Below are 11,247 nucleotides of genomic sequence, written 5' to 3' on the forward strand. Positions count from 1 at the left end.
GAGTGGGAGAGAGAGGAATATTATGGCCCAGATAGATCAAACTAGAGCCCTATCCCGATGTACTGTTGGAGTTGCTAACCCCTCTTATAGGTCCTTTGGATACAACAAGAGCCCTATCCCAATGTGCTATTGGAGAGATGGGGTCTGTCGAGCATCCGGTATTACATAATCATTTCTGGTTGATAAGAAAATCTCTGGAACTATTATTATCTGAGTTTCGGCTGCCAAGTACGTTACTCAATAATTGAAGTGAGTTTGAAGTGGCAAGATGTCTTATAAACGAAGTTTTGATATGGATTTTAATATACAATGGGTAGAGATCTTATTGTACTATAATGTTATCAATCCGATAATAGATATCTGACTATGACTACAACTGGCCAGGAGTCATTATGGTAATGTAATGGCCCGGATCACATAGGTTTTCCATCACCGGGCTTGCGCATGACTTTGGGTCCCAACATTCCCAACCAGGATCCAATGCCCCCCCACCAGGGTCCCGAGTTCCCCTCCTTTCCCCAATGTCTCACCCCCACTTTCTGCCCCCAACCATTTTTCAACTTTTTTTCAACACAATGTTTTTGGAAAGATTTTTTGGGACTTAGAATTTTCTTGGGACGTGGAATTTTCTTGGAACCTCGAATTATTTTGAAACATGTAATTTTTGGACTTCAATTTTTTTTGGTACTTAAATATATCCTGTGACAGCCCTTACATCTGGTCTCTTGAGACACAGATACTGTTGCAGCCCATACTCCGATGCATTATTGGAGTTGCTAAAAACATTTTTGACATCATTCCAAGAATATACATGCTGGTTTCCGATAATTTCTTGGTATATTTCCGAAAATTTCAAGAATGATGCGTTATCTGGTATTTCATAATCACTCATTTTGTCAGTGAAACAACACAATACATCCTGTGACAGCCCTTACAGCTGGTGTTCTGAGATAACAACTGAGTCAATAGTATTTTTACCTTGTAAACAGTTTTCCATTGATTTTATGAAATTTATGTGTTTTTTTCAGACTTCAATTTTTTTTATGGAACTAACCTCGAATTATTTCGAAACATATAATTTATGGACTTCAAATATTTTTGGACTTAGAATATTTTAGGGACTAGAATTATTTAGAGGCACCAAGAATAACCTTATATGTTTTCGAGAATGTCAAAAATGATACATTATCTGGTATTGCGTAATTGTTCATGTTATCAGTGAAACAAAATAAAACATCCTGTGACAGCCCGTAAATCTGGTTATTTGAGACACGGATCCTGTGGCAGCCCATACTCCAATGTGCTATTGGAGTTGCTAGCATCTTTTTGGCATCATCCCAAGAATATAAATCCTGTTTTCCGAAAATGTTGTGGCATGTTTCCAAGAATTCAAGAATAACGCGTTATCTGGTATTCTGTAATCATTCATGTTGTCAGTGAAACAATACAAGACATCCTGTGATAACCATCACATCTGGTCTTTTGATATAACAACTGAGTCAACAACATTTTTAGCTTGTAAGCAGTTTACCAATCATTTTATAAAATTTAGAATTTTTGGGGGAACTTTAGGACTGAGACTTTTGGAGTTATTGGACTCAGAAGACCAGATGTGAGGGCTGTCACAGGATGTATTGTATTGTTTCACTGACAAAATGAATGACTACACAATACCAGATAGCGCATCATTCTTGAATTTGAAATTGAAGTCAACAACATTTTTAGCTTCAAAGCAGTTTTCCAATGATTTTATTAAATTTATGATTTTTTGGAGGACTTGGAATTGTTTTTATTTTATTTTTTTGTACTTTCACCGAGAAATTCTTGGCATGTTTCTGAGAAATTCAAGAATCATGTGTTTTTCCCATTGATTTTATGAGATTGACTTAGAATTATTTTGATTTTTACTTGTAATTTTTGGGTAATTTTGGAGAAAGACATAAGTAGCTTCTAAGCAGTTTTCCATTGATTTTATGAAATTTATATTTTTTTTGGACTTGAATTTTTTTTTGGGACTTTTTATTTTTTGGGACTTAATTTTTTGGGAACACAGATACTGTTGCAGCCCATACTCGGACGTATTATTAGAGTTGCTAAAACCTTTTTGACATCATTCCGAGAATATATATCCTGGTTTCCAAGAATTTCTTAGCGTTTTTCCGAGAATGTCAAGAATGATCCGTTATCTGGTATAGCATAATTACTCATGTTGTCAGTGAAACAATACAATAAAGCCTGTGAATGCCACGGTATCCATGTATCAAATGACCAGATGCGAGGGCTGTAACAGGATGTATTGTTTTGTTTCACTGACAACAGTAATTATTACGCAATACCTGCGTACCATTCTTCAAATTCTCGGAAGCATCACAAGAAATCTCTGTAATTCCAAAATAATTCCAAGTCCCCAAATATTCTAAGTCCAAAACAAAAAAACAACACTAAGTCCCCATAAAACTCATAAACTTCATAAAATCAATGGAAAACTGCTTAAAAGTTAAAAATATTGTTGACTCAGTTGTTATTTCAGAAGACAGTTGTTATCTCAGATGTGAGGGATGTCACAGGATGTATTGTATTGTTTCACTGACTAAATGAATGAATACACAAAACCAGATAACGCATCATTCTTGAAATTCTCGGAGACATACCAAGAAATTCTTGGAAACCAGGATGCTTATTTTTGGGATGATGTCAAAGAAGGTGTTAGCAACTCAAATAATACATCAGAGTATGGGCTAAAACAGTATCTGTGTCTCAAAAGAGCAGATGTGAGGTACTTCACAGAACGTATTCTATAGCTTCACAGACAACAAGAATAACTGCGCAGTACCGGGTAACGCATCATTCTTGAAATTCTCGGCGTCCCAAAAAAAATTCCAAGTCCCACAAAATTCTGTCAAAAGAAAATGTGTCGAAAAAAGGAAAAAATTCCTTGGGGGATCGAAAAGTTGAAGGGGTGGCATTGGGGCCCTGGAGGAGACTCAGTGCCTTGGTGGGGCAACGGGTCCTGGATGGCAATATGAAGACCAAAACTCAAAATGTAACAGTTCAAAATAAGGATAAAACCTTTTAATTGTCAGTGAAACAAATGAGAAATTTTTTAACTGGATATTTTGAACACATATATAATGTCCATCATCAGCAGAAAAATGAGATTTGCTGCTGATGATGGACACGGTATATGCGTTCGAAATATCCAGATACAAATTTTATATTTGTTTCATTGTCACTTAGAAGGTTTCATCCCTATTTTGAATTAAATAAAAAAAACTAATAAAAATATATTTAATTAAAATTTAAAGCCCTCATCAGTTTTCCTCAAAGAAGAAGATATATACATCGAAATAGACCAAGTCTACTTTGCTCCCAATACAAGGTGAATGAAGACGCGGAATTTTTGTTCACATATAATTCACAAAAATTCTTGGATTAGAAAATAAATATTTAAAATCAATCTGCCAGGACTCACCATTTAAGATAAAAATGAAACAAAGGGAAAGGGAAAGAAGAAGGCTTCAACTTCACAGAGGATTTAATTTTGGGATTATTTCAGTCTACCGGGGCTTCAAACCAAGAATTGCCCAGGACTTGCTGGGCTTTGTGAGATTATCAACAGGCCCAGATTTACCAAAAGACCTACAAGGCCCGGACTTAGAGATCAACAGTGCTAAGGGGCACAATAAATTAATAATGAATGATTTTTTTTTAACAGAACTGGAACGATGTGATTTATCGTCTAAGTGCCAAGTGCACTCCAATGCCAAGCTGCTTATTCACAGAAAAGTGATTTTAAAACAACTCAAGAATTTCATGGCCACTTACAAGCTGTCATATGTTTCCCACGAATGACAGCTGAGATTTTGGTATCCCCTCCCTCTCTTTCATTACTTTAGGCTCATCAGCTGTGTTTTGTTCGGTGCTTCCACTATCCCCAAATTTCCGGGGATTTCTCCGAAACTATCGTAACGGCAAAAATGCTTGAGCCTAGAAGCGTCAAAGCTTATAATCCAGCCATTATTATGGCTGGTACGCCCCTCCTCTATAGGCATTATAGGCACGCCCCTCCTCTATCCCGATCTATTCGAAGCCTCCCTCTTTACACCCTCTCGTGAAGTTTCCATGATTCTTATGACATTCTCCCAACCTGTTCGAGGATGACCTGCTTTTCATTGATATTATAATGCATTACAAGATACTCCAAATTCATAGCTTGATCTAAACAAGGAGTCTTGCAGTCTCAATTCTCTGTTGATTTTCATAATCGACTATATATTTAGATAAATTGATGAATATGGGATCAAGATTGTGGACAGACTAGGGCTGGATTTATAAGAAGTTGGCCGGATATACAGAGATAGGAAACAAACTGCTTGAGTTTTCTAAAGCAAATTATTAATTGGAACTTGGCAGTTTGACTGCGTACAAAAGCACACAATGCCAACTAACAGCTCACTCATTAATGTCCAGTTCGGAATGTGACCCATAAAATAAGTTATCTTTTCAGATACAATGGGAGCACACCCAGAAGAAGCGGTGATTCTGAGAAAGCTTTTTCAGTCCTGGTTGAACAAGAACGGCCTACTTGCCGTGTAGCCCCAGACGGTTGCCAAAAAGGACAATTTTCGGTAATCTGTCATCCTTCATCCGTAGAACGTGGCCTTGCCATCTCAACCTTTCTTTCATTATAGCCCTAGAAAGCGGGCTTGAACCACATTTTTCGTACAACCTACTGTTTGAAATACGGTCAGTCAGCCGGGTACCCAGAACAATCCGTAGGCAGTTTCTCTGGAAAACATCTAGTAAATTTTCATCTGCTTTTCGGACTGCCCTTGCTTCAAAGCCATATTTGACCATCTTATTACGGTATATATTTAAAAAGATACCTACTTCCCTTATTTAAAATTTGCTGAATTTTCATTCAAACTTATTACAGTATATATCACATATAAAGATGCCTACTCCCCTTATTTGAAATGTTAAAGGACAGCAAAAATATTGTGTGTTTTAGGGATACATTATTTTCCACCAAGGAGATAAAATAATAAGAAAAATAAATTAAACATTGTAGTTAATTTGGTAAGTTAGTTGAAATGGTTTAAGGAAGGAAATTGGCATGAGGGAATTTTATGTTACTGTTTAAAGTAAGCTTTACTCTATCGTGGTTGTGTTTCAATGTCTTAACTAAGGAATCGATACTAAGTTCTACTGTAAGGTTAATCACCTGTGTCAACCGCAAAATAGTTAGGTCATCTAAAATCTTGAAAATATATTAGTAATTGCTCAGAACACTATCATAAGTTATCAGAATGGATAAAGGACATGATTTTGTTTCTTGCATAGACCCACAAAACCATCTTGGCAAAGTTGGATTCATCTCTGCTTTGAAGAAGAATACACTGCTCTCGATCAGATACAAAACTTGCTAAAATTTTTTTTAAAGATAAAAAATAAACTTAAAAAAAATAAATAAAAAATTAATTAAAAAATTAAAATAAACTTCTTTTTAAAAAATAAACTTTATTTTTGTAAGCGTAGTGCTTATTTATTATTTAAGCAAAATGCTCTGTTCCATTTTTTTTTACAAATATGGGGCGACCTAAACCAAATATGATGCAAATGCACCTCAAAAGCAGGATAAAGGTGGATTTAAACAGGATAAAGACGCATTAGATAAATGTTTCTTCCTTTCGTAGTTATTTTCTTTCAACAGTGGACCTGACCACCTTTATGCATAACGGCACAAAGCTCATATTTTACTTTTTGTCATAATTTTTACAGATATCACTGTATTTGGCACCTAGCCAATCACGTGATCTTAAAGGGGTGGTTAAAGCTAATATTCCTCTAAATTACTTTTACAATTAGAGTCTAGTTCATATTTAAGAGATTACATCATCGGAAGAGACGAGATTTGGTTCACAGCTAGTGGATCAAGTTGAAATTTTCAGATGTTTTTTTTTGGGGGGGGGGGGGGTAGAGAGAATTATAATTTTATCTGTAGGGTAAGGGGAAAAAATGATTGTGTCTTGTCCTCGCAAATTGTATATATTACATTTTTTATACCTATCTTCTGAATGCCTCCTTAGATTGTTTAATATAATTTAAGTGTCTTTCACTGTTTTTCTTTTTTTACGTTTTTTTATTAATAGCTCAAAATTTAAACAAAATATAATCTTCTTGTGTAATTTTTTTTCACAATTTTGGATGGTACTCATTGTCAGTATGCAATAGTATGGCTATCACTCCAGTAGAAGGGTATGTTTTTCTCCATTAGAGTGCTGTTTGTGAACTTCAAGTCCATAAATTTATTTCGGCTTTTAAAAGAATTAATAGAATTATTTTTATAAGAATTATGAATAATTAATAAGAATTTATAAGAATTATGAGATAATTTAATAAGAATTATGAGAGAGTATCTCTGTAGGATAGAGAATTGCGGAAAGATGAAAAGCTTGCCTTCTTCGTATACATCTAAAGTAAAAAGATGTTAACTTTTGTCTTGATCCTTGATAGTGTCCAAATTGTGTTTCTTCTCTTTTAGGGCCAGACGCTTATCACTCCTTTGTGTTCTTAATGCGAAAAAAAAAAGAATTTGAGGTAGTTTGAAGATCTGAATTGAAATTTTAGTGGACTCGGAAACATGTTAGAAATAATTCCCATGTCAAAAAAGTAACACGTGTTTTCATTCGGTTTTATTCAGGAAAAGAATACTGTAAAATTTATAGATTGGCAAGGTGCTATTTTTGAAAAAAAAGGAAGAAAAACAGCAACAGTAAAAATAATATAGGTAGATAAAAAAAAATATTTAGTGCAAAAAAAAAGTGTCACTGGGTCATGGAAAAAAAACATTTACGCACAAAATTATGACACAATTATACAATTACACTAACTCATGTAATTACATATAATGTCGCGCACATAATATATAGGTGGCCAGATAGATATTTAATCCTTTAAAGGCACATGGACCATGGCTAAAAAAGATAAAAATAACCAGCAATGAAAACAGCTCATACACATTCAACAGTACTTATGCCCCCCCCCCCCTCCCTCCTTACAAAATATCTCTATGGGTCATTTCCAATTTACTTTTTTATTGTCCTATAAACGTCATAAGCCTAATATATTGTCAGCGCAATTGTAATATTGACAATATGCTTAATTACTTACAGTTTTTTAAAATCCCTACGATTTATCCCAAATGTTAGGTGTTGTTAGGTTATTACATGCTAATATGAATCATCAGACCCAGTGGTGTGGCTCCCAATATTGGGGTCTGGCTCCTAGTCCTCTCTTTCATCACACATACTTTCTGGTGCTTGTGTCTATGATTGGGGGAAAATATAACTTCAGTCTCAAGGAAAGCCCAGGGGGACAACCAGCATGCTTTTTAAAAACTATGGGCTGAAAACTTGCTCTCCACGGCATTAAATTCTTCTCCCACCCTCGGTAACAATTTCCGCTGAGATCCCAAATTCATATTTTGATTAATTGCTTTTCCAGGCTTTTTTGTAGTATTGTGAACCTGCTGTGGTAAAAGTGACACCATCTTGTTCGCATTATTGCGAACCTGCTTTTTTGAAGTATTTCGAATCTGCTGTAAAACTGACACCATCCCGTTTGCAGTATTGCGAACTTGCTTTTTTGAAGTATTGTGAATCTGCTGTAAAAGTGACACCATCTCGTTTGCATTATTGCGAACCTGCTTTTTTGAAGTATTTCGAATCTGCTGTAAAACTGACACCATCCCGTTTGCAGTATTGTGAACCTGCTTTTTTGCAGTATTGCGAATCTGTGGTAAAACTGACACCGTCTGGTTTGCATTATTGTGAACCTGCTTTTTTGCAGTATTGCGGATCTGCTCTAAAGCTGACACCATCCCGTTTGCAGTATTGCGAACCTGCTTTTTTGCAGTATTGCGGATCTGCTCTAAAACTGACACCATTCCGTTTGCAGTATTGCGAACCTGCTTTTTTGCAGTATTGCGAATCTGCTGTAAAACGAACACTGTCCTTTTGTATTGTGAACCTGCTGACACCGTCCCAAAATGGTGTCCTCCCAATTCTCTCGTCAACTTGAATTAGCCGTACTAGTTGCTATCATCGGTAATCATGTAACTTTTATGCTAGGTTTGCCGTGTTTAGTCGTAAGATTCTAAAATTTAAAGTTTAACAGTGATTTTTGCTAAACTGGAAGTGTAACATAATTTAAAGTAAAAGGCCTAATCACTAATGAACTTATTAATTATTTTAGATATTGATAATATTTTTTTTCAAGGCATGAATTTAGGACATGGTACTCAACCCATAGAGGGCGACTTTGGATCGCATCTGCTGTTAAAACTCCGACTCAACAAGAAATCAAAGAGTTGGAAAATCTTTATAGACATATTCTTAAAGGTAATATTGCGTTGAGAAATTATAGAAATTAATTATATCTAATAAAAACATCTGAAAAAAAAAATTTGAGTCAAAATTTTCCTTCAGTTTCTTTATCTTTAATGAATATTTAATGAGATGAATATGCTATTGTATCTAATGCAATCTCAGTTTTTGTATATTACCTGATATTAATTCTCTTTTAGCGAAAAGAAAAAGAAATCAATGAAGCCAATTATTTATTGAAGTGTTTAGCATGGGTGAACAACTTGAAGCGTTGAAGCAACCTTTGGCGACAAAATTTTGTAGTATTAAGTATCTTTTCTATTGCTTGAAGACCAGAGCTGTCAGTTCTTCAAAACCTTGAAAACGCTATTGTCACTTTTTTACCAACAAAAAAAGCTAACGAAAAAAAAAATGCTGGGGCTTTCCTTAAAGATGGTCTTGAAGTATGCTGTTAAAGCCAACTGTAATCTGTATTTTCTGACATTCAGCCAATGGTATTAGTTTTAAAATGCTCCATATATTAAATGTCGGGCTCCCAAAATATAAAAGTGGCTGGAATATTTTGTTAGTTCTGAAGTTGCAGGCTACTTCGCCTCAAATATAGCACCTATTAATTATGTTCTATGTATTTGATGAAGAACAATTTTATTCTATGTCTATCTCTACTGACTGCTATGTTAAAGTTTTACTAATAATTGCTTAACTATGTCATCGGGATGCAGTGTTTTGTAGAAAATCATTGCATATTTTCGAATCAACCCAGATGCAAGGTGCAAGATGCATGGGTATTAAAGGGGTAGCTGTCCAGCTTTGATTTTCTTGTTCAATAGATTTAACACCCTTGCTTGACTCGTTTTCGAAAGAAGTGTATCATAATGGCCGTTCTGCTAAAAAGCTATTAATGTCAGGGGGTGAAAAAGGAGTATGTAAGGTAGATGTAAGGGGTTGCACGCTTACCGAACGGGGAACAGCGGTGCTTTTAGAGGAATTATACATACATTTTTCCCACAAGTCATAAAGATTGAAAATCATTGTTTGTTCTTGATTTCAGCGAGATGCAACATGCCTATCTTTCTGCAAAAAAGTTGGTACGAAAGAAGCGTTGGGTATTTAATGGGTAATGGGCCCAGTTTGGTCCTCCATTCATACAGATTAGGAATTTTTACATGATTTTTGGTTCAAAAAAGGTGCAACATACCTTTCTTACTGCTATAGACCGGTAGAGTTGCCGGCAATAAATTTTGGAGGGACAAGACCCAACTTTGGTTCTTTAATGTCCTATACTGAAACTTTAGTAAATCAATGTTAGAATGATCGTTCGAGGAGAAGGGGGGGGGGGTTGATTGCCACTAATGGTGTTTGGTTCTTCAACTGAAGAATTTGTTTTCAGTTTTACCTGCTCTAACACAGTTTGACTCTTCAACTTTAGAAACGGAAATCCTTTGATGAGTTTTTAAAAAAAGTGCAATATGCCAACCATTTTACCAAAAGTAGCAATGGGAGGGATTGATAGTCACAGGTTTTAATTTGCCCCTAATTGGTATTCAGCGAAGAATAAGCTTGTTTTTTAGCTAAGTCATTATCCAATTCTTTTTTTTCCCAGTGTGTACCACAGCAAAGGTGTTATCAAAATCTTCAAAATGGCTTATTTCTTGAATCCGTTTTGTTAAAAAAATGCGAGTAGTCATTTGTCAGCTTTAAGATTAGACTTAATAATTGTTAAAAAGAAAATTTCATCTCTTCAGGTAAAAAATTTGGTTTTCTAGCTGTGGTAAAACTTTCTAATAGCACTGCTGAGAAAAGGGCAATCATCAATTTCTTTAGCAATGAGAACTATCGAATCTTTGGAAGCCTTTTCTATACCTTAGTTTCAAGCAAAAAAATGAAGTCACGAACTTCATCAGATTGAATCAGATTGAAATGGCTTATGAAAGTAGATGGCAGCACTTTAGAATTACCTGCCGCTTTTTAGATGTCATTAAGTTTCTTTTGTATACTATTCCAAGAAAATATTGTAGTAGTGGGACTTCGAAATTTTCTTTTTGACTTCCCTTTGCAAATCTTTGCTGCTTATCTGCTCGTTTGAAAGGTTTTTGGTTTGTGGGAATACTCAAATAGTTTGTGGGAATAAATCGTTAGTAAATACAGTAGTAATAGTATTAGTAATAAAATATATAGTAATAGTAGTAATAATTGTAGTAATAGTATTGTATATGTATTATATATAGTATTGTATGTAGTAATAGTATGCGTTATAATAGTAATAATATTAGTAATAGTATTGTAGAAATAAAATATGGTATTAAAATATTGTAGTAGTGGGAAAAGAGAACTGTTGCAAATCATCGGCACTTCGAAATTTCAATTTTAACTTCCAGTTGCAAATCATTGACGCATATCTACTTGTTCCAATGGAGTTTTCATATGTAATAAATTGTGAGTAATAAATAAAAACTTTTAATAAAGTTAAATCAAAATGATCCCTCCGCAAAATTTGCTGCAGTATGGATTGTCTGTAACACTGTCAATTTACGAGTAGGAAGACGTACCGTAACTAAAAAAAAAATGAAACAAGTCCTATTGCTCAGAAGATCTAAGGCGCAATTATAACCTAGCTGATAAATCCTGGAGGATTTAACGGAGATCCAGCAAGTAATGATGGATGTTTCCGACAAAATATAGCGCTTTTTTCAAATAGACCTTGTCTAGCCATGCAAAACCAAAACTTTCGCTGTTGAGCAAGTTTAGCTGAGGGGATTCTGCAGGCTGTTTGCAAGAAGTAAAGTTTTACTGTTGCTTTATTGAAAGCATTTGTGAGTGAAACCAAATAAAAGCACGCGGATAATTGGAAGTGTTTCTA

General features: G+C 34.9%; 1 protein-coding gene across 1 annotated transcript in view; it reads right to left on the reverse strand.

Moving 5' to 3' along the window:
• Positions 1-2,208, reverse strand: part of LOC136037578 (KICSTOR complex protein SZT2-like) — an 89,341-nt gene extending 87,133 nt beyond the window's left edge. The window contains exon 1 of the mRNA XM_065720299.1: positions 2,205-2,208. Coding sequence (XP_065576371.1) covers positions 2,205-2,208 — 4 coding nt within the window. The remainder of the gene's footprint in view (positions 1-2,204) is intronic.
• Between the last annotated feature and the right edge of the window lie 9,039 nt (positions 2,209-11,247).

The sequence above is a fragment of the Artemia franciscana genome, chromosome 17 (genome assembly GCF_032884065.1).
Source record: "Artemia franciscana chromosome 17, ASM3288406v1, whole genome shotgun sequence".
NCBI lineage: Eukaryota > Metazoa > Arthropoda > Branchiopoda > Anostraca > Artemiidae > Artemia > Artemia franciscana.